Below are 23,733 nucleotides of genomic sequence, written 5' to 3' on the forward strand. Positions count from 1 at the left end.
GTCCCTGAGCCCTGCTGGCTCCACACACCCCTCTCCCCAGGCTCCTGGTCCAGGGCAGTCGGCCCTGGGCTTCCCTTTGAGCCGGCAGAACGTAAAGCTTTTGGTTAGAGGAGCAGCCAGGGATAAAGGACTGACACAAGGAGGCTTCCTCTCCTGGCTGTGGCCATGGCAGCCTGTCCCCCATGTGCCTGGCTGAAAAGGCTGAGGCAGGCATAGCAGCCTCACTTCCCGGGGGACAGCAGGGACCAGGAAGCAGCTTCAAGAGAGGGGCCCCTCACAGCAGAACTGTATTATCCCTGGGCCAAATTCTCTGGCTGCTCCCAGGTCTATCTCCTAAGTTCCCATGTTTGAAAGTGGCCCCAAGGGTTCTGTCTCTTCTGTCCGGGGTGGGGTGTCCAAAACATTTAACGACTAACACAGGCCGATCTCAGTGGATGCCAGCCTGCCAGCACTGCCAGTGAGCACAGGCTGAACCTGAGCCCTGATTCTCATTTCAGCCCACAGGAAAGGTTTAGCACCTGCTGGCACATGTGGATTTCACAGTGTGACCTTGAGCCATCAAGTAATAATGAAGAGGATGCTAGACTTTATTGAGCAGTTACTAAGTGCCATTCCCTGAGTTCAAGAGTTTAAGCCCCATAATGCACCTGTGAAGTGAGTGTGATCATTAGCTCTATTGAGAAATAAGGAACCAGGCTCAAAGTGAGTATCACACCCACCTGGTGAGGGGCAGAGCCTGGGTGCAGACTCAGACTGTTTGAACACTGTTGTTCCTCTTTAAAAGAAAGAAATATTGGAATATGCTCCCTGGAATCCATTCAAAAAGTGTAGAAAAGCACACTTCCCGTTTAGAAGCACTTATGTCCAAATAGCCACATGCACATGCACACACACAATGCACACACACACAAGCTTTGGTTATGGGGAAAATGAACTTACATGGACCCCAGTTCGCAGATACTGAGCAATGACATTGAGCATGTGTCACTGGCTGGGGGTCAGACCACTGTACTATACTGCGTTTAGTAAGGAAACTGACTCAGAGAGGCTAAGGAGTATTCCTGACGTCGCAGAGCTCAGCAGAGGCAAAGCTGAGATGTGAACTGTCATCTCTCTGACGTGGAAGCCTGATGATGCCTTCCCATTAGAATTCAAAATTTTCCTTCAGTCCAGGCAGAACACAGGGTCGGGTGGGGGGGTAGGGCGAGGTGGCGGGAACTGGCCAGAGGACCAGGGCTTGCACTTGGCTGCAGGAATGCTCACTCCAGGCCCTTCCGGCACCATCTGCTCTGGGCCCCACAGTTCCCACCTGTCATTCCATGTGAATGGGCTCCATCTGCTCATTTTGCAGAGCACTCAGGGAAACTGAGGCCCCACGGGCTAAGTGATGTGCCCAGAGTCACACAGCCAGCCCTAGAGCCCTGAGGTGAGCATGGCCAGGCTCTCCGTGTCCTGGTTCAGCCTCTGCTCCCACCTGATGATCCTAAGCCAGCCGAGAGAGGCAAGCCAGCAGATGCGCCTCTTTTCCTATTTCTTCTCCCAACTCTGTGCCCTTTGGTTCCCGCGGGAACAGGCTGACATTCACCATGATTAGCTCGCTTCCCCTCTACCCGTAGCCAAGAGCTAATTGTCCTGATTTCCTTCCAAGAACGTCTCTCTGAATAGCCTTCGCAGGCACAATTAGGCAGGTTCAGCCTGGCTTTCACACTCCAGTTCTGAAAAAATCAAATCAGCGAGGAGCAGAGCCTCTCGGAAGTTCTGAGAGCTCCTTTGTGCGGGGGAACAAAGCGCACTCATAATTACCTGCCTAGCTGATGAGCCCTGGACCCAGGGCCCTACTTGCAGGAGTGCAGTCTGCTCTCCTGCGCTTCCAAGACCCCCATCTTCTGCTTTCATGACCAGCTGTTCTTGGGAGGAGCCAGTTGGGGCACCCCTGCCTCCTGAGAGGCCCCATCGGGGCCTGGCAGGCTGCCACCACAGGACATGAGTCCCAGCCAAGAGAACCCTGGTTACAAAAAGCAGTAGTGGTGGACCCCTGGAGGGCAGCAAGTCCAATCCCCTTGTGGTAAAGATGGGGCATTGAGGCCAGAGAGGGGAGATGCCCTGCCTAAGGTCACACAGCAAATTCAAGCAGAGTCCGAACTCGAATTCAAGTCCCCCTGCAAGTACTCCTGCCTCTTTGTGGGGAAAATGGAAGTTCCTATGGCCAGGATCCTCACCTAACCCTAAACTACTTGATGACATAATTGGCCTCCTGCTAGGCTCCTGCTTCCACACCCATAGGCAATAAGCTATTAATGACTGAGTCACTATATTGAGAGCTCTGCCCAGTACTAGGCAAGGAGGCAGAGACGGAGGTGAATTATGGACCTGCAGGCTTCTGGATGCAGATGTGATTCTAGTGGTCGGCCTACTGCCAGGAGAATAAAGCCAGGTATAAAGCCCTTCTACCACAAGAACGTTCCATTGTCATTCCTCGGTCTTGCTGAATCCACAGTGAACTTGCCCAGAGCTGAAACCCTCAGGCAACACACTTGTGCTGACTACACAGTTAGTTTAAGATGCTCAGTCATCTTGGCCAGAGAGAAGTGGGGACCTCCAGCCAAAAAACAGAAATAATTTTCCCCATGAAAAAAGTGCATGCACCAAACTGTTGCCAGGCTGAGGAAACTGTTGCTAGTAGTTTTCATAGGGATAGAGCAGTCTTTTGTCTCCACATGGAGGAACTGAGGCCTAGATGGAACTGGTCCAACTCACACAGCCAATAAACAGCAGAGCTGAGATTCATATGTCCCCTGATTTGGGGCCAGAGCTCACAACTGATGTCAGTAACCCTACACCCCCAAAAATGCTGTGTCTGCAAGCCAAATGAGACCGTGTCCTGGCTGATTCTGAGCCTGTGCTCCTGGCAAGCCAGCGCCAGACCAGCAACTGTAGGGTCCAACAGCTTGAGAGACCAGTGCAAATGAGGGAGCCCCAGCTGTACTCTGGCTGCCCTCTCTGAGCTCCATGTCTATAAAATGGAGCTGCTGCCCACCTCATGGGACTGGGAAGTCACCTAGTCCAGGCTGCCACCTGGCCTGTGCACAGTCAAGGTCATGTCCCCATGTGACTGAGAACACCCCATTCTATACCTCCAGCAGCCAATCAAGGCACTGAGTAGTGCTGCAGGAAGGAAGCTTGTTGAACTATATCAACCCAGTGGTTCCTAAACCTCTTCCTCCTGGAGCATTTTTGCTGTTTTAGTTGCACAATTAAAATCCTGCTTTGGAAACCATCACCTGGAGCCCTGCCTCTCTGTGAGGTCTGCACAGGAAGCCCCCAAGTCTGGTCTCAGTGTCACCGCTGAGGAAGGCCCAGGGCTTTGTATACCAGATGGGAAAAGCGACCCAGGAGGGGGGGCCTTGGGCCCCTGAGAACTAGACACGAGAGTCAGTATGACAAGGACACTCCCAGCCAGGACTGGCCTTCAGAAGAAGCAAGGAGCCCAGGGGACAGCCCCGACGCCGAAGGCAGGTGTCAGGGAAGAGTGCACACTGACGTGGGCCCAGGATCTTCAGGGACCCAAGTGAGGACGCTCACAGCCTCAGCTCCAGCGCCCGCGGAGACCACTGCTCATAGCTCCTCAGCCACTCGTTTGAACCAAGGGTGTCTCACTCTCCAGGGATGTTCTTGTCCCATTTAGGACCACAGACCCCTGTGAAAATGTCACCCACCCCACCTCACCCTTCAGTACCACATAGAAATACAAATTAGGGCCAGATTTGGTCCTTATTTGGAACTGACATCCATCTCCTCGCCCGAGTGATGTAAATGACTAAGGCACAGGAGCCAAGAGATGGTCCCACCCAAAGGCTAATGCCCCCACTGGGCCCCAGGGGCGGGGCTCTTTACGGGTCACCATGCTACTTACGTTTCTCTGGAGGGGAAGGCACTGGGGAGGAGCTCTCCCGAGCCTGCCTGGGTCGCGTCAATGTGGCTTTAGCTTGGTTACAGCTGACCAACCAGCTGCCTGGCCCCATGCTCCTGGCTCAGAAGCACCGAGCCAGTCCCTCTGCTGGGAGCAGCCAGGCCTTACTCAGGGCAGAGCCTCAGCCCAAACTCCAGACTCACATACTAAGTGGCTTATTATTTGAATTTAAATCCTCATAATGAGTTCAAGAGGCCCTATTACTCCAGATACAGAAAATGAAATTAGTGAGCAGCGACCACTGCAATTGTATGCTAATCTCATCCTCTGGATAAGGAAGGTTATCAAGGCAGGGCACCAGATCCCAGGGCTGCATCTAAGCTGATCTCCTTTACCTCTGTCCAGATAATGGGCGTGCAGGAGCAGGAAAGACATGGCTGGGGACCAGTCCCTCACACCCCACCACTCGGAGAGAGGAAGACGCACTGGGTTGGAAAGATACAGCAGAGACCCCCTGACTCTCCCGTGTCCTTGAAGGCAGGCAGTGTGGAGCAGCGGCAACTGTGCAGTGGCATGATGTACGGCTCATAGGTCCAAATCCTGCCCAGACCACTCACAAGCTGTGTGCCCACAAACCATAAAGATGACAGGCACAGGTTTATCAAGCCCTTTTCTATGCCAGCACTATGCCAACTGCTTTACATGTATCACCGCCTGTTCTCCCACCAACACACCGAGGTCTACTGTTATCATTTTACAGATGGGCCCAGAAAAGCTAAATGACCCAGAATCTCTGAGCCTCGACTCTTTTCCAACCATACAATCAAGGTAATCATCCCCATCTCAGAGGATTTTGTGGCAAGGATTAAATACAGTAACGTTTATGAAGAGGACCAACCCAGTGTTTGACACAAGATGACATGCAACAATATTTCTCTTCAGAAATGCGTTCATTCATTCTCTTTATTCACTCCCTTCATTCATGCACTCTTTTATTTAAATAAAAAGTCCAGGTTGCCTGAGATTCTACCAGTAGGCATGCTATTAGGCCAAGGCATTGCATGTCCTCTTTAACACGTGTCAAACTCCCCTCCCCTCCCATCAGCCTCAGTCCTTGCAAGGCAGAGCTGTCTGCAGTGAGGAGTAAAACTGAGCCATTAGCCCCTCTACCAGGATTATTCATAATTCTAAAAATGGAAACAACACAAATGCTAATCAGGAGTAGAATGAATAAATCATAGTATACGCACACATTGGAATATTCTCTACAGAAACAAAAAGGACGGACTACAGCTACGTGGCGACATGGACGTGTCCCACAAATGGACCGAAAAAGCCAGACACTAAGGCAGACTTCCTGTGATTCTACTTACATATGGTGCCAGACCAGCTGAGATGCAACCTGAGTCAGGACACGGTCATGCTCACTCAGTGGGCTGGTGGGGCTTCCTCCTGCTGTAATCTTCTCTTTCCTGATCTGGGAGCTGATGCCCCAAGTGCATTATTTTGTGGCAAAGCATGGAGCCCTGCTCTTACAGTGTATGCACTTTTCTGTATTATGAAATCTGGTTTAAAATGTCTATCATCATCCTAGGGAGGTGTTGTATAGACAGAGGGATTACCTTAGTGGCAGGCGGAGGGCCCTGGACTGGACAGTGAGTGTCAGGATATCAGTGGAGTGGGGAGGGGGTTAAGGGTGGAGGAGGAGGGGAGGAGGGAAGGGGATGGGGGGAGGCCAGAGCCCTGGGGCTGACTGGTGTTCAGAGGTTGGGAAGGGAAGGGAACCTGGCAGGGAGACAGAGGAGGGCCAGCTGGTGGGAACCAAGGCTGTGGAAGCTTCCAGGAGCCCATGCTACTGCGAGTCAGGGAAAGGTGAGGACTAAGGACACATCTTTGGAGCTGACAACATGAAGGTCACTTGTTAAAAGCATTTTAGAGATAAAGAGGGGACAAAAGCCAGATTGCAGCCAGCTGCAGAGGAAAGGGGGGAAGGAGCCTGGTCAAGACCCAACAAATCCTACTCATCTTGCCAGGCTCAGCTCAGTGCCAACCTGAAGCCTTCCCTGTGGCCCTCTTCCTCTCAAGGTCACTTCACTTTAGTCACTTAGAGCTGCCCCCACCATATGAACCCGGTGCTCTCTGTGGGCAGGGACTGTCCCTTTGCCACCCTGCGGCCTGGCATATAGTAGGCACTTCAGAAATCTTAGCTCTTCTCTCTCCTTTTTCAAGATTGCAGAAGGGAACTCTTGGGACTTTTCCCAAACTGTTCTCCATGTAATGAATCATTCCCCCTCAGCAATTGTTTTTGTATTGCTGTGGGAAGATTATCAGCATAATGATGGGGCCTAACACTGCATTAATTTGGTTGTGAATTATTTGTATTGTCATGGTCATTAACTCAGTGATTGCAATTTTGTTTTAATTTAATCTCGCTCTCTGCACATTCTGTCAAAACTTCCCAAAACCCTGTAACCCAGAACTGCATTTCAGAGCAGACTGAAAATCAAATTCATGGAATTTATGGAAATCAAGCCTGCAGTGACCTCCTCTAGAGGGAGGAAAACCAAAGACAGAGTGCAGACAGGTGAACCCAGGACAGGACGGCCATTCCCCATCTCTTCCAAACAGGGGGCCAGTTCCCCAGCCCCTCTGCCCCCTCGAGACCCCAGGGCCTCCAGCACAGGGCTCAGGGCCATGTCCCACGCACAGTGGTGCAATGAAGCAATGGCCTGGCCCCAGGCAGCACATTTTTTGGAACACAGCAGGGAAAGCCCAGACAATGTAGGCCTCTCTTCAGCTCACACCATGGCCAGGCTGCAAAAGCTAGTGAAAAGCTGGTGAAAAGCCCAGGGTGATGAGAATTCATCTGGCTTTTCACCACCGGGCTTCAGAATCTTTGTGTTTGAACTAAACATGACCAGCTCAGTTGCTGGAGCTGAAACTGGCTGGTTGTCCTCCAAGAGCCTCCTGAGGCAGCATTTACCCCTCAGCTGACCCAACTCAGAAACCCCATTGCTACGCCAGAATCAGAGCAAAGATTAGCTTGCAGGGAAGACTCACATTAGCCAAGCATGGCTGATATATAAACCAGAAGCCATTTTCACTGACAATGAGCAACTGAGCTATGTCAAGGACTAGACTACTTTCTCCCAGAGATGCAGTCTTCCCTTCATCCACCACCCCAGGCCTCTCTCTCTGGATGGGGCCACAGGGCCTGGGTGTCCCGGGGCACCAGGCCCAGAGCCCTCCCCAGTGAAACTCAGGCTCCACCTCCCATCACTGCAGCCAAGTCTGCTGCCCATTCCCTTTTCACCTTTTTCCTATTGCAGCCCCTTGCCTAGGCGCTTTTGGGTACTTTCCAGTACAAAAGTGTATTGAGTTCAGCCCCTCCCTTTAACATTTATTTTATCATTATGTTCCAGAATACAAAGTAGCCCCTCACACAGGCCAAGATCAATGAACAGTTACTGAGCGAATGGACAGACGAGGTGGCCTGGCTTCTGCTCCTTCTTTCTCTTCCTGCAGGTATTTCCCATGAGGCACACAGACCCAGGAGGTGCCCCCCAGCTCTGACGATTCAGATGCGCCTAACCCCTGAGGAGACATGGCTGGGCCCCCCCCACCACGGTCCTGCCTCTTTCTTGGCTCACAGCATTCCCTCAGCTCCCTTTAGTCTTACAGGCCGGAGCTCCTGTCCCTCTAAGAAGACAGTGCACATCTCAGTTCATTATAAACTGACTTGAAATTTAGCTTGGAGAGTGTTACATTTCCAAGGTCTAGACAGCTCCTTGGGATTCTTTCAGGGCTCTTCCCATAGAACTAGGCAGACCTTGGCCAGAAGAACCAAGTCTCAGAAAACAGTGTGGGGTTGGGACTTTGAAGTCCAATGACCTGGTTTGGAAGATTGCCTGTGTGACGTCACATAAATTGAACAACCTCTCAGGACCACAACCTCCTTATCCTTAAAACATAGCCAACACTGCTGTGAGAACTTGAAGGTATAATTACACCTTCCTGGGATACGACAGGGGTCAGTCACATAACCCTGGCCCAGTATCGTTCCCTAGCTGGGGGACTGTGCCTCTGGGGAACTCTGTGCAGTGTCATGGAAGAAATCCCACATGCTGGAGAACTGGAATGAGGAAGGCAGGTGCCACCCAGGCCTGGCCCAGGGCTCATGGCTCAGTGGCTGCTGCTGCTCAAGTGTAAATCAGAGGTATTGAAGCAGAGTGGAGTTGTCCTGGTGTGAAATAAAAGAAAGGAAGGAATCAGAAAAGGTGGAGGAAAACTCCAGAACCCAACTGCAGTGGGTGGTGGGAGACCAAATATTCTACACTGCCCTCTGCAAGGAAACCAAGGCCTGGCAGAAAGGCCTGAGCAGGTGGAGGTACACCAGCTCAGGCCAACTCCAGCCTGCATCGCCTGCGTTGCCGAATAGCTGACTGACTGGATGGACACAGGAACTGGTACCATCTGTCTGCAGAACAAAGACAGAGAAAAAAATCCAATGCAGGAAGCCATATGCAGCCAGGTTGCAATTTAACACATGACATTCAAATATGCAAAACATTTAGCTTATTTCTCTGTAATTTATGTTTACCATTTTCATAAGACTCCACCCTGCTTGGAGAATGTAAGCTTTTGCCAACTAAAGAAACCCCAGGCAAATGAGACCTTGTAGCTTAAACACAGCACAGGAGCCGGCATATCCTACTTCTCCTCCAGGACAGCCACCATGCACACGAAAAAATAAACCATGACTCTTACCTTATCCCATATATAAAAATTAACAAAAAATGGATATGTCTAAATGTAAGAGCTAAAAAAGAAAACCTCTAGAAGAAAAATAGGAGAAAATCCTCATAATCTTAATAATTGGGAAGGATTTCTTAAACAGGATATACAAAATACAAACGACACAAGAAAAAAAAAAGTGTATAGGACTTCACCAAAATCAAAACCTTTTGATTTTCAAGACACTGTGAGGAAAATGAAGAGGGAAGACACAGGCTGGAGAGAATATTTACAAATCATGTATCTAACACTAGATGTGTATGTAGAATATACAGGGAACACTTACAGCCAATAAGATACAGAGTTTGAATAGACAATTAACCAAAGGAAATACATGTATGGAAAATAAGCACGTGCCCAGAGGTGCTCGGTGTCACCAGTCACTAGTGCGATGTAAATTACATCTACGGGGGATACACATGGCGCCCACGAGGATGGTGCAGTCTGAGAGGCTGGTCACTCAAGGCTGTGGAGCCGACAGAACTGAGCTGGGCCTGCTCTCGTGAGCTCACTCACGGGCATGCACCATGCACTGTCATTGTCACCAGCCATTCTGCTCCCAGGTATTTTAGGTATTTACCCGAGAGCAATGAAAGCACAAGTCCATAAATGATTTCTACATAAATGTCCACAGCAACTTTATTCATAAGAACCAAAAAGGGGAAACAACCCAAATAAATGTCCATCAACAGGCGAATGGAGCAGCACACACCACACACCCACACAACAGAACACTCCTCCGCGGTACAAGGGGATGAGCTCTGGTCCTACACACTGGCTGAACTGCAGCATCATGATGGTGAGTGAGAGGCGCCAGACAAAAAAGAAATTATACGGTAAGTTGTGTTTCTATAAAGTTCCAGAAAAGGCAAACTAAGCTATGGTGGCAGAAAGGAGATCAGTGGTTGCCTGGGGAGGGGGTGAGGGTAAGAGCTCCAGGAAGGAAGGGCGAACGCAAAGGGGCCTGAGGAAACGGGGCAGCGGGGACGCTGGTTAGTGTGACTCCGGGGATGGCTTCACAGGTGTACACATACAGCAACACTTACCGAGTAACACACATTGAATATGCACAGCTAATCATATGCCATTTATGCCTTAATGAAGCTGGGGAAAAAAAAGAAAGCACTCCAAAGTAGCAAAGAGAAAATCTCAATAAATTCTAAAAAGCAGAAATAATGTAAAACATTCCCTTATCACTATGCAACCAAACAAACTAAAAACCTATGACAAAATGTTGGGGGTTGGGGAGAAGCTACCTACCATCTCGTGGGGAGGAAAGTTCTGCTAACTCGTGAATCACGGAAGCCCAAAGCCAAACTGTAGAATGTACAGAAATAATAACAACAAAAACATCGCATATCAGATTCTAAGGGATTTGGCCAAGAGTCCTCAGAGGAAAATCCATAGTCTTAAAAACTTGTATTTAAATAAACAGATCCTTGTATTTAAATAAACAAAGGAACTCAATTATGTGCCCAAAGTAGGAAGTTAAAAACCGAACAAAGCCAATCTAAGAAAAATAGAAGGACAGAGTACATATCAAGTGAAAAGTACGGAGTTAGGAAACCAGGGCTCAAACTTCCTCTCTCTCTCTATGCTCCCAGTGGGTGCAAGGCCCCTGCACTGCCCTTCCCGCCTCCTTCCCCCACACTCCTCCGAACTCATCAGGCACCCCTCGGGGCCTGTTCCACCCCCACTACTCCGCCAGCTCTCCTGACCTCCAAGCCTGGTCCACCTAGGGGCTGGGGTGGGGCGTGAGCACCCAGCTGGGGGCAGGGGTTGGGCGTGGGGGGCAGCAATGAGCTCACAGGGCTGCAGGGCCTGGGCTACCAGGCCTCCAGAAGAGGGTGAATGAGTGGGCCAGCCAGTAGGTGCCGGACAGCGTGGACACAAAGGCTACTCACAGCCTTCCCAGACTAAGAGCAGTAGCTCCCAGACCTCCCTGCACATCGGGTTGCCAGAGAGCTTTAAACATGCTGAGGTCCAAGCCCCTCCCCTGACACTCAGATTTAATCTATGCATGTCTCTTAACTTTGGTCACCTAGTTGCAAAAACCTATAGCAAGAAGCAGCCCAGGACATAGAAAGGAAAATGGGCATGAGAGCGGGTCTGGAGTTAAACTCCATCTGTACCTCTTGCCCACTATGTGACCCCAGGTTGAAGTCTCCCTGACCCTCAGTGTCCCTCCCAGAAGGAAGGACAATTCAGCTTAATGCAGGTACCTAAGAGTGTGACAAAAGGGGGTTATTGTGACTGTCCCCCTTCAGCTGCCTCCAATTCCTCCAAGTGACTGGGCTCCAGGACCACCCACCACATTTGAGCCTTCAGATATGAGCCAGGAGGGGGGAGGCCGGCTGTGGAGACAGCGTCGCCTTGGACTGCAGCTCCAGCTTCCATGAGACCGTCTGGCTCCAATTCAGAATGCCTGGCTCCTGACTCAATGGGCTTTGTCCCAGAGATGGAATTCTATTTTGATTCCATGTGACATTTAATGAGATGGTTTTTAGACACCACACGGAGTGTCTGAGTTATGAAACCACAGCTTCTGGATCCCCAACATGGCACAATAACAGGCCCCCTCTTGCTGCTCTGCCTCTTGATGAGGATATGCTGAGCCTTTGGATTCGAGGTGCCACACAGCCCCGTGCCCCCGCTGCTTCCTGCTGGACAGCCCCCGCCCAGGTGCTGCCTCCATCTCCCTCTCTCCAACCCAGTGTTGTTCAAGCTACAAACCAAAAACATTCAGGGAGACAGGAAATCAATGGAGAGGGTTGCAAATAGCATTAAAAAAAAATGAAACCATCTAGAATAGAAAATGCTGGACTGGGTTGCTTGTGGTAAGAGTGACTGGGGCTTCCCGACACTCTGGCTGTGAGGCATACGAGGTCTCTGGAAAAGGAGAGGGACAGAAGGCAGTGCTTACTCCCTACGCTCTGGCCTTTCCAGAATGCACAGCTGCTCACGTCACTCCCCAGCTCAAACCCAGCAAGGGTTTGAGGTTGAGTTCAGACTGCTGAGCATGGCAGAGAGCCCCTCAAGACCTGGTTCCAGGCCCCCCTCACACCCGTCCTCCTCCAACAAAGCCTGGACATCCTCGGTGCTGTTACCGTGGGAACCTGAGTGCACCCCTGAGCAAGCCATGCCACGGTGACCCCTCTCCACCTGCTGACCTCCTCTGGGCTCAGACGACTTCCTAGATTCTAAAGAAGCAAAGGTAGAAATACTTCTGGGGGCCTTCCATTCAAAAGGAAGTAAAAGCCCTACAATTTTTCAACTTGGCTATTAAAGATCGGAATTCCACCTACACACTGGAACAGTTTATCGGGGATGACTGAAGGGCCAGAATCATAAGGTCACTCACATGTTTGGGCCGTGGAAGCTGCAGGACTCAAAAGCTGAATGAGGTGAGAAGGCAGGCAGCTGTCAGCAGCTGGAGCTGCAGCCCCAAAACCCCAGAAATCTCTAGAACCCCAGGCACGCCAAATGGTACTCTGCCAATAGCTTCACAAAACTCATTTTCTACCACACCATGTGAACATCTGGCCAAGCACAGGTTCCAAAAACACTGAAAAAGAAATTGTGCATTAGCAAGTAGATGTGAGGCCTCATCTCTGACCTTGAAGGCAGAGATGCCTTGGGTGCTGGCTGCCATTTCCACCCGCTGTGAGTCCTCCGAAGGGGAACAGCCCTACCAGAGCTGGGCACACAAGGCCCAGCATGCCCTGGGGGTTCCACCTTGGTTCAGGTTCCGGGCCCTAAAGGCCTAGAAGTCTGTGCTGTTGGACAGTCTCCAGAAGGCCCTGTGACTGACTGGCGGTGGCAAGATGGACATAGTCAGCATGTGCAGTAGCCAGGACGGGAAAGGGGAGAGGGGAGGAGAGGGAAGTGAGCCCCATTTACTGGCTACCTGGCAGGGGCTAGCGACTCGGTGGTCAGTGCCTCACTCAAGCCCCTCTAGCGTGACCCTCCTGCTGCTGTGCCAGGGACAGCAGCTCCCCCAAGTCAGTTCCCACCTGCTCATTCACCATTCACTCCAGAACCATCCATGGAGGGACTCTGGAGTGCCAGGCCTTGCCAGAGGCTGGCTGAAGTTGACCCGTCCCCACCCTCAGGGGACTCATAACCCAGGGTAAGGGGGGTCAGAAAAGTGGCAAATGGGTACAATTCTGTATGGTAAGTGCTTGGAGCAGGTACTGCAGAGGCCACAGGAGCAGAGGAACCCCTAACCTAGCCCCTCTGGGTCTGGGGAGGTACCTGGGGACGTGATCTCAAGGTCAAGACCTGAAAGAACAGAAGTCAGCTGATGGTAAGGCCCAGACAAAGGTGGGGAAGAACAGAAGCAGTGTGTTTGGAGTCCTTAGGCTCAGTGATGGTCAAAGCAGGGCTGGGAAGGTGAAGCCAGCATGGCACCTGGGCTGGCACAAGCTAGGGGGGGGGCTTCACCTTGTAGGCAAGGGGGCCCTGAGCACTTTAGAGACACAGGCTTGTCACCTGATTTGCTTCCTAAAAGACCATTCTGGATGCTGTGTAGGCAATGGACTGGAACAGGGCAAAGTGGGAAAGGGCAGCCTGCCCATACCCAGCAGAGATGGCCACGGTGACCTCCCCCAGGCTGGGGCTGCACGGTGCCCCCTGGGAGCCCATCAGCAAGCTGCACAGCAGCTTCGGGGTGGGGAGGAGGGTGATGGCTCCCCCTGCAGGCCACATGAGGAACAGCAGAGCCCCTGGCAGGGGATGGCTGACCTCGCTGGGGGTGGCACTCAGTGAGCAAGATGACCAGTATTTGGGGTGCAGTTGGTGGCAGTGTTGGTGGGACACCCAAGTGGAGACATCTGGTTGGATGTTAGGTCTGGAACCCCAAACCTGCACTGAGGAAACTGTTGCTATTCCGCAGACTGGTATGAATGAAGCTCTAGGAGAAAACCCTGTGGGAGCAGAGGGGCAGAGGGGAGGCAAAGGGCAAAGGAGACCCAGGGGTCGCCGCTGGGGCGGGAGGTGTCAGGTCACGGAGCCCAGTGGAGACAGGTGGGCTGACTCAGCGGGAAGAATGTTGCCTTCTAAGGACACAACCTGGAAGGATAAAGAAATCGAGGGTAGGGGCCTGGGGAACCTCCGAGGGGCCCCACCCCGCCTGGGGTTCTAGCAGGGCTGGCTCTCAGCTTATGGAGGCTGACCTTCTCCCTCCACCCTCCCCCTACCCCTTCCCCCAACAAATAAAAGCACTCAGCCCCCTGAGTTTACTTCCCAGGAACTCGGACTCTCAGGTCCAAACCAAACGTCCCACAAGCTCCCTCTGCTGAAGGAAGGCCTGAGTGGGCTACTGCTGGCTCTTTCGACTCCAAGCCCAGGCTCTGACACCTGGCTCCTTGCCCAGAAGCAGCAGAGCAGGACTCACCTGTTCATCAAGCTCCAATCCCAAGGCTTCCCGAGCTGAAAGGGACCTCAGAACGGCCCTCCTGGCCCACCATTCTGAGCAGAAGCAACTGGCTCCTGGCCCCAGCAAGATCCCAAGCCTTCTGAGCAACATCCAGAGGTGGCTGCAGGAGTGGGCGCACACACGAATCACCAACAGGGCCCTGCAGGTGGCCGTGATGTCCCCAGCTCCTCGCCTTCCACTCCAGGCGCTTCTGGCGAGAAGGCCTAGGCCCAGCCCAGCCCTCAGCCGCAGGCTGGTGCCCTCTGCCTGGGCTCCTCCTGGGTTCGGAACAGCCATCTGCCTGAGGAGGTGCAGCCCTTAGTTGCTGCAACTACTCTTCAATATTTATTACAGGAAAATTAAAACAGAAAAACAGAACAGAAAGAAAAACTGCTCTCACTCCCACTACCTGAGACAACTGTTTTCATTTCTCCATTTGTGACACCACCTGTCCTCACCCATATGTACACATATTTTTATGCATCATCACTGTAATATATACAATTTCATGTTCTGTTTTCTTTTACCACCATTCTGTAAGTGGTTCTCCATGTTGCCAGCCACATAACCTTCATATATATCATTTATGACTGGTTAGCTGTTCCATTGTATAGATACCACGTAATTTATTTAACCATTCCCCTTCCGCTCAGCATTTAGATAACTTCCAGCTCCCGCTCAGAGTGGAAACGGAGGGCTGAGTCCCCTGTTAAAAATTTCAGAATGAATGGGATGATTTAAACATTCAACGAGCATTCATGCAGAACCTTCCACCTGCAGAGGGCACAGAGAAAGCTCTCCACACACAGGCAAAGACGGTGGCCCTCTCATTGCCTGCCCCTCCCCTCTGGCTCCAAGTCCTTCCGTGGCTCCCCATTACTGCCAGGTCAGGTAGAACCTCCTGAGCATGGTGCTCCAGGTCCCTTCACAGCTCCTCTCATCCTCTCCCACCACGTGACTCATGCTCCCAACTTGCCATCACCCCCATCCTCAGACACAAGGTCACTGCCCTGCCTCAGGGCTTTGCAAACCCATGTCATCCCTCCTTCCCCCAAGTCTGGCCAATCCTCACTCGTGTTCCAACGTGCCACTTGGCATGTTCTGGTCTGTAAAGCCTTTCCAGACTCCCTGAGGTTGACATCCTCCTCTGTAGCCACGTGCCCAGGCTGACCTCCAACCCAGCACCTGGCGCCCTGCACCAGTGGCACACTGGTCAATGCTTAACAACTGGCCCTTTGGAAGGGAACTCGGAACTGCAGCACTTACTAATTCCCATGGTGCAAATACTCCCAGCAAAGCTGGTTCAGGGCTACCAAAGAGAACACGGAATTGGAAAGAGATGCTGGCGGCGCACATAGTCCTCCCCCCATACAGATTAACAGCCCCAACAGCCTCAGGAGCCCAGGGAACGGTAACATGTAGTAAGAGACTTTTAAGCATTACATTTCTCTTTAATATTATGTTTACATAATTTTTAAATGATGGCTATATTTAACCAACTCAGTGTTGTGGGCTGAATTGTGTTCCCCTGAAAGTCATGTCTGAACCTCAGAATGCGACTATTTTTGGAGATAGGTTCTTTAAAGAGATAATTAGGGTTAACCGAAGCCGTAAGGGAGGACCTGATTCAATCCGACCAGTGTCCTTGTAAGAAGAGATCAGGACTTGCCCAGATGGAGGACGACGTGAGGACACGGGGAGGAGGCAGCCGTGTCCAAGCCAAGAAGCCAAACCCACCCTGTCAACACCTCGATTTTCGACTTGCAGCCTCCAGAACTGTGCAGAAATAAATTCCTGTTGTTTAAGCCACCCAGTCTGTGATGTTTTCTTCTGGCAGCCCAAGCAAGCTAATACACTCACAAAATTCCCCCAAATTTAATAATCAGCTCTTGCACAGGGACTTGCCGGCTCTGGCCTGTTACCGACTACCTACCACTTTGCATTTCCTGACTGGACTGTGGGCCCCTCAGAAGCAAGGTCATGCCTCATTCGGAGGCCATCCAGTGCTTTCTAGAAATGGTGACACAGAAAATACTTTAGCTCTGCGTAAAATACGGCCTGCTGCAATGATACAACTGCGTTACGGCGTGAAAGCAGCCATAGACAATACATAAATAAAGGAGTGTGGCTGGACTCCAGGGAAACTATTTATGATGCGGAAGTGTAGATTTCATATCATTTCCATGCATCACAAAATATTCTTTTGATATACGGCTAAACATTCTTAGCTCAGAATCTGTACAAAAACGGGCAGCAGAGCAGATATGGCCCCTGGGCCTAGTTTTCTGACCCCATGCCTTCCATCCCCCTCCCCCAGCAGCAGCACCGGGCACGCAGGGAGGAGGGCTCTGATAAGGTGGGATGACCCTGGGAGGGAAGGAATGAAGGTCTACCAGCCAGCTCACAGGAGCTCCGATTCAGCAGGCAAAGTCCCCTTCCAGGCAATGCATGAATCTTTTTTTAAATGCAAAACGCTTTTCTAATACGCCAAGGGTAAAAAGAGCTTTCTGAAATGTAAATCAAATCTCCCTCTGCAGGGCAGACCCATCACCTCTTTGCTGCCTCTAAGATTCTAAATGGTTGCTTAGAAATAAAGTCCAGGGCCTTTCCCATTAATAACTTCTGTTTATTGAACTTCTCAAAAATGTGCCAGTGAACCTATGGAGACAGAATACTAATGCATGGCTGTGGCTGCCAGGGGCCAGGAGGGGCTGCTGATAAGCACAGGGTCTCTTTCTGAAGTTAGGAAACTGTTCTGAAGTTGTTTGTTGTGATGGTCACACAACTCTGAATATAGTAAAACCACTTAAGTTTGCACTTTAAATAGGTGAATTGCATGGTCTGCAAATTACAAGGCGGTTTTAAAAATTCTCCAGGCACTACAGCCACCTAATTCCTTCAATGACATTTTCTAAAGCCAGCCTTTTTGCCACTGTCCCTACACCACAGCAACAAAAGGACTCTCTGTGGAGTGGAAACGCAGCTCAGCAATGGGACGTGGAGGTGGGCACATCCAGGGAGGATGGACCAGCATCTATTCTCACCCCTTCTCCGGAGGTCCTGGCCAGCCTGTCCTGGGCCCCTGCAGGAGAGGTGTCCCCACCCCACAGTGGAGAGGAGGCTCCGTGCAAGACTACACAGTCAGCTGTTCCCTGGTGCATTCTGGAAACAGCTGGTACCTTCCTGTTTTCCACCTCCAGGTGAGGTACTGCTCCCCAGGAGGCTGTTACTAAGCCTGGGATTCCAATTAGTTTGAGTGCCTGGCTCCCTCCCCAACCTGATGTGTCACAGGACTGCGACCTTATTTGGGAGTCCCAGGAGGAAGCCATTCAGGAGTGGCTCCCTGGGTCCAAAGCCTGGTCCATTGAGGACATTCGACTTACAAAGAGAGGCTCCTGCCCAGACAGGCCACATGGCTACGGTGACAGGGACAAGGCATAGTGCAGACTCCCCACTGTTCTAGGCACAGGGTAAAGCTGGATGAGGGAAGTGAGGATACAATCCTCGTTGAGCAGCCAGAGCAGCTTCTTGGGGGTCAGTGTGACGGAGGCCTAGGGTGCCCATTCCCTCATGAAGGTTCTGTAGTAAAGGAACAGGTGTGGCCATGGGGCCAGAACATCTGAGTCCCAGTCTTGGTGGCCACTGTTTATGAGGTCCTCAGCAAGGCACACAACCTCCGAGCCCCTCAGCCACATCTATAAAATAGGGCTAATCTTCCCTGCCACCCCTCCCCCCTGCCACCACGCCCCTGTTCATTTGATCCCAGGGCGATTGTGGATCAAATGATCTCAGGGCTGTGGATTCTGTTCAGGTGTAACAGTGGCCTGTAGTAAGAAGAGCAACCTGATTCTGTTAGGAATGTATTGACTTACCTAAGTGAAAAATCCAGGGAGCAGAAACCAGGCATGGCTACATTCAGAAGATCAACAAAGCCACAAAGACCCTGTTTTTCTGTAGATCAGCTCTCCTTTCCCGAGTGTGGGCCCCACACTCAAGACAGGCCCTGCTTTTATGGCTGCAAGGTGGCTGCAGCAGCCCAAGCCCCTATTCCCTAGACTCCAAGGCCAGGGGTTAAAGCAGCCTTGCCTGCCTCCAGCCGAACTCGTCCTATATTCCTGGCTCCAGCTCACAGGGACTGGGGCCTGGCTGCATGGAGTCTAGTACCCCACTGGCTGTGGTCAGGGGACTTTTGATAGTGAGCGAGAGGTCAGGCAGTGGTTTCTGAGGGGAAGACAAGCCAAAGCCAGGAGGGACAGCAGCTCCCCTCTCCTGTCTCCACAGGGTTCAAAAGGGTGCAGAGTGAGAGGCCTTCTCTGGGCCACAGGCAGCCTCGGCCCTAGTCCTTTCAACTTCCAGATCAGGCCACATGCAGCAAGGCTTGGGCCACCCCAAACTAGGAGCACCCAGGCATTCCTGTCTGCAGGTCCTCCCATCTGCTGTCCCCGAGACCTAGGCCCCTCGTCTCCATGTCAGTGCGGCCAAACTGCGTGACCTGCACTGTTCACGTCATGACCAGCCATTAGGTCAACCCCACCTGGTGGTCTTGGGAAGACGGGGCATCTCCTCAGGTCTGGCAGGAACCTGAATGGCAACTGCCAATTACAGTGGATAAAGGCTGTGCTCTAGGTTTGAGCTTCCAACCAGCTGCACATAAACAGGGATTCTCTGAAACTGGCATAAAAGCAAACCCAGGGACTATGCAAAGCATTAGGGAAGGACATAAAAAGAGACAGTGACTATAAAGACTATATGGTCAGAACCATAAGACAATCCCCTAAGTCACGGCGTCTAGACTCCTCCAGAATCTAGGAGGCAGGATTCCAAAGTAATGCTGTCAAGGGCAGAGTTATAACTATCTTCCCAGATCATTCTTCAGGTTGTAACTTACCCCTAATAAGCCTTTTTGCCTTAAAGTCCTTTTCTCGTAACATTGCTTAGCATCTTTTCCCCCACCTTTGCCCATCCCTTTGCATTCTTAGGTATGTAACTTTTGAAAATAGCTTATTGCTAGAATTCTTTTAATTGAAACTTAAGTTTCTGCATTTTAGCTGGTTAGTCTATTTACATTTATTGCACTTCTTGATTTTATTTTTACCATCTTACTTTGTGTTTTCCATTTACCTTTTTCTTTGCTTTTTACCCTCTCCTCTCTTCTGCCTTCTGTTAAATGGATCATGCCTTCTCTACTCCCCTGCTCAGCTACTGCTTTGCAAGTTACACTCCATGACACCTTTCGAGCTTACCCTGACATTTTAAACACAACTATGTAACTTGAAATACCTAGGTCATCAGCATTTCTAGCTTCCTCATTCACAGTGAAAGGACCTCCAGGCGCTGCCTCCCCGACCTTGTAGCCCAGGATTCCAGATCCACTGGTCTTACCAGTGCTCATTTACACTACCTGCTTACCAACTTTTACCGCTGTCCTTTCGGCTGTTTTCTTCCTAAATATATTCTCCATCTTTTGGAGAAGGGATGTGAATAATAAACTTCGTCAAGTTGTCTTCTGAATGAGTCTGGCCCAATATTTTCTCAGCATTTAAAAGATTTGGTTCCATAATCTACTGTTGCTGTTGAAAATTTGTGCTTAATGATTGCTCCTTTAGAGGAAATCTATCATTCCTGTATTAATGACCTCCGATCATATGCTCTGCAGTTTTCACTACAAATTAATCTGGGAATGGATTTATTTTCATTTATCTGACTTGGGATTTCTTGGAGTGTCTGATTCTGAGGATGAGTCAATTCTGGACAATTATCGTTCTTCCTTCATTGTCTATCTATTCTCTCCACTGTTAGAACTTCCTTTAGAAACCCCATGCCCTCCTTTTTCTCCTCCACATCTCTTTCCTATTTCTCATCTACTTCTGAACAATTCCTTCAGCTATATCCTCAGGTCATTAATTCACCCCCTAGCTGTCTAATATTACTAAGCAGCTGTTCTGTTTTTTAGGTCTAAGAGCTTTAATTCCAGTTGTGTTGAATTTCTAGAAATTCTAGCTGGTTAAAAAAAAAAAATTGCCTATTCCTCCATAATAGTTTTGGGTTTTTTCCCCCTGATCACATTATATCTTCTATCATCTTATTAACCTGGTCTTGGGACTTGTATACCTATTGTTCCTACAGTCACATGGTTTTTTTCCTTGTATTTTTATAATGTACAATTGTGAACTGTGTGGGAATCACAGGCAGCTGGGTTGGGGTTATCTTCCATGAGTTCCTAGATCACAAATTCTTGACAGGTTCAAGCTTAGGGCTTTGATTTTTTGAGTCCAGAAAGTAACACACTTATTTTCTCCCCCAGAGCAGTGGGATTATTTCCTAGCCCTGTTTCACTGGGGTTCCTGGGGATTTCCAGAGATTTTGCAAGGAGCCAGTCCTCGGGTTGAATCACAGGCCACAGCACATGATTCTGACTCAGTGGTCTGACCACACTTAACTCTGATGGAGGTCCCTAAGAGAAGCATGAGAGCGGTGATCCAGAAAGAGTGGGCAGCCAGCATAGGTGGGCAGCAGGTGGACACACGACTGCCAGCTGCCCACAGTGGCACTATTCAAATTGATCCCTTAGAACAGGCTGTCCTGAATATCCCCAACAGGTCTGTAATCAACCTGACATTACAAATCAAATGGCATTCACTGGGTACTTTTGGGGTGCAAAGGCAAAGCTCTCTGATAGATTCCTCTGGGATACTGAGCACACCTTTTCTCCAGACATTATACACCCCCCACCCCAAAATACTCAGCCCAGTAGAACTCCCTCATCCACCAGGGCTGGATCCCCAGAGGCCTCATGCTGAGGCAGGGAGACAAGATAAGCACTGGACCCATGAGCATTCTCCTTTCTGAGACACACAGAAGGCATCTTGATGTGAACTGCAAAGGAAAGCAGGCACAGCAGTAAGACCACCCCCACCACACCCACTCCAGGCCTCTCCTGGACGCTCCCATCCATTTAACATCCTCTGCTGAGCCTTCCGTTCCAGCCCTGTAACTGCGCCATCACCTGCCAGTCAGACGTAGGTATCAGTTTCCTCCTAGACTGCACTGGAAGGGCAGCAGCCCCTGCCACACCTCCAGCCCCTAGAACAGTACCTGACGAGTAGCTGCTCTGTTAAATGGATGAGTGCACATCCACAGTGGTGGGGCACATAGCGTGTCATGGTTTCTAAAAGGCTTTATGCAGTCGGGGGACTGAGTCAGGAAGGGCATTTATAGACAGAGGGACCATGCAAGTCCTTGCAGAAGTCCCAACAGGTCAATTTGATGAGGGAGAGCACAGCGAACAGCCAGCTGGGAAGACCTGCAGCCCCACCTGTTCTCACCCCACTGTTTTACAGAGAATGGCCTGGAACAGTGAATCACTCGTCTCAGCAAGGTACACACACTCAGTCCTGTCTCCACAAACCCCACAAGCAGTTTTGTAGTTGACGCTTCTGGATGTCAGCTTTCAGGTGTGTTTCCTGTGCACCTTGTGCCAAACAGGCACCAGGAAAGATCCCCCACCCCACCCCAGGTGAGGAAAAGCAAACAAACTCATAAGCCTTCATGAAAATACTTCCTGGTTTTTTCTTCCTGAGTCAAAACACAAACTTTTTCAAGGAACTGACATAAAAAGTTTTATTTTAATCATTTAACTTGTGCAGGATTTACTTTTAAGAGACTTTGAAATGCTTTAAACTAAAATCTGTTTCCCTTTAAACAGATTAGGAAACAGAATTCAACTTGGCAGAAGCTTATTCTGACATCACACAGATAATGGGAGGTGGTTGCGTTGCACAAGTAGGACCACATACTCTGGATTTAGGTAACAATAATTTAAAGGACAGAAAAGAGTCCAATATTACAGAAACTTTTAACTTGACTATTTCACCATTTAGACAATAAATGATGAAGAAAATGGACAAAAGGACAGGCCAGTGATCAGCCAACATGAGACAATATGTTAACAAATGTGGTCAAAGGTCATTATAGCATGCATGACCTTCTGTGTAATATCCTGGCTTTTTTGGGGGAAACAAAGGCAGACTGATTCAAACTAGCCCTACTAAATGTACCTATTACTGTATACTTCCTTCTGAAATTAGTATTTGAATGGAGTATGTATCAATAGCTCAGCACTAGTTTTCTACTTAAGCTCAAGAATTCACAAGGAGACACTCAGGTTTAGGCTAGAAATTGCACTGAACAATATCTACTTAATTATTAACTGCAAGATATAATACTGGGCAATTATTTCAAAGAATGAACTATAGATGCAATATAAAAGGATATATATAGTAAAAAAAAATTCTAATTTAAAAAGAATGTTGTAAATATAAATGGATTAGGTGAACAGTACCTACTTACACACAAATTAAAACAAAATCAGAACAAATGACTTTTCAGGAGACCCAACTTCAGACCTAGTTTTACCACTTAACAAGGAACAAAATCTCAGGTGGGTTGTTTTGTTCAAGGATGATTTGAAAATCAATTTACAATACTATCGTAGATCCCAGCTAAGATCTAATGATCTTTCACACTTTGAAGTGGGGTAAAACACAATTTGAGCAATAAAATGACACTGTCCAACACACACACCCAAGTTTCCAGCAGTCAGCCCAGGCCACTTCACTTTCTAACGATTTAGGTCAGAAGCTCCTTTCCCCTCTCTAATCCCAAAACACAGACTTTGGACTACAGAATGCAAAGCACAACCTGTCTTCCACCTGGCACCAATTGGCTGATACCTTTGCATGCCCAGGGCTGACTTAACAGTTCATTAAAAAGCACTTTAATTCATTAAAGAAAATAAAGAATACAAATAACACGCTTAGGTTACACAAGTTTAACTTATTTTGGTCACCTAGTAAATTTTAAACTGGTTCCCATTCGTGGTCAATAGAATACTCTGCATTTGGTATAGACACCAACAAAGTTAAGTCAGGCCTCTACCTTAACAGTACAAACTACATTTATTTGTGTGTAAAGTGCCAGTTTTATATACAAATCAAGAAGTAAACTTTAATAGCTGCTTTGGAACAACAAGGCTGACGTCCTCCACCAGCCCTGTGGTAATAACTGACAGTTTAATCCTGCTGGACAAGACTGAGTCGCCCCACTTTGACACCAAGATTGCTGCTGCTAAGAGCCATGGTAAAGTCATGTGCAGCCAGCCTGTTTGCCAAAACAAAGCACAGGCAAGATCTTTCCCAGGAATCCCAGTAGCTTTTGTCTACGCTTTCATTCTAGGTAAGATCACTAGCATCATTAATAAACAAGATTGGTTTTGAGGTAGCTACACGGCTTAAAGATGCCATTAACAAACATTAGGACAATGCATGGTGTAGCTGGTTAATACACTTCAAGTAGCTGATTTTTTTCTTTTGATGAGAAGGAAAATAAAAAATCAGCAAAGAGCGCATCTTCAGTTCACTTAGAAGTCAGCATCCAAGGTAAAAGAATTCTCTGTTGGGCTCGACATCACTCCCATCCTCTGATACTCGCCTACTCTCTTCTCAAAGAAGTTAGTCTTCCCTTCCAGTGAGATATTCTCCATAAAGTCAAACGGATTTTCTACTCTGAAAACCTGAAAAGGTTCACAGCAAAATTTAAATACAGAACACCAGTT

General features: G+C 49.4%; 1 protein-coding gene across 5 annotated transcripts in view; it reads right to left on the bottom strand.

The window, feature by feature from the left end:
• Nucleotides 1–7,285: 7,285 nt before the first annotated feature.
• Nucleotides 7,286–23,733, bottom strand: part of RRM2 (ribonucleotide reductase regulatory subunit M2) — a 71,020-nt gene continuing 54,572 nt past the window's right edge. For 3 of the 5 annotated variants that reach the window (XM_073216738.1, XM_017650287.3, XM_017650286.3), the window contains exon 13: nt 21,727–23,691. In XM_073216738.1, the coding sequence (XP_073072839.1) occupies nt 23,539–23,691 (153 nt within the window). In that variant the 3' untranslated portion in view covers nt 21,727–23,538. Of the gene's footprint in view, nt 8,151–8,194; nt 8,388–21,726; nt 23,692–23,733 lie in introns of those variants that run through there. The other 2 variants (XM_073216752.1, XM_037026562.2) reach the window with 2 other exon arrangements.

The sequence above is a fragment of the Manis javanica genome, chromosome 1 (genome assembly GCF_040802235.1).
Source record: "Manis javanica isolate MJ-LG chromosome 1, MJ_LKY, whole genome shotgun sequence".
NCBI classification, from domain to species: domain Eukaryota; kingdom Metazoa; phylum Chordata; class Mammalia; order Pholidota; family Manidae; genus Manis; species Manis javanica.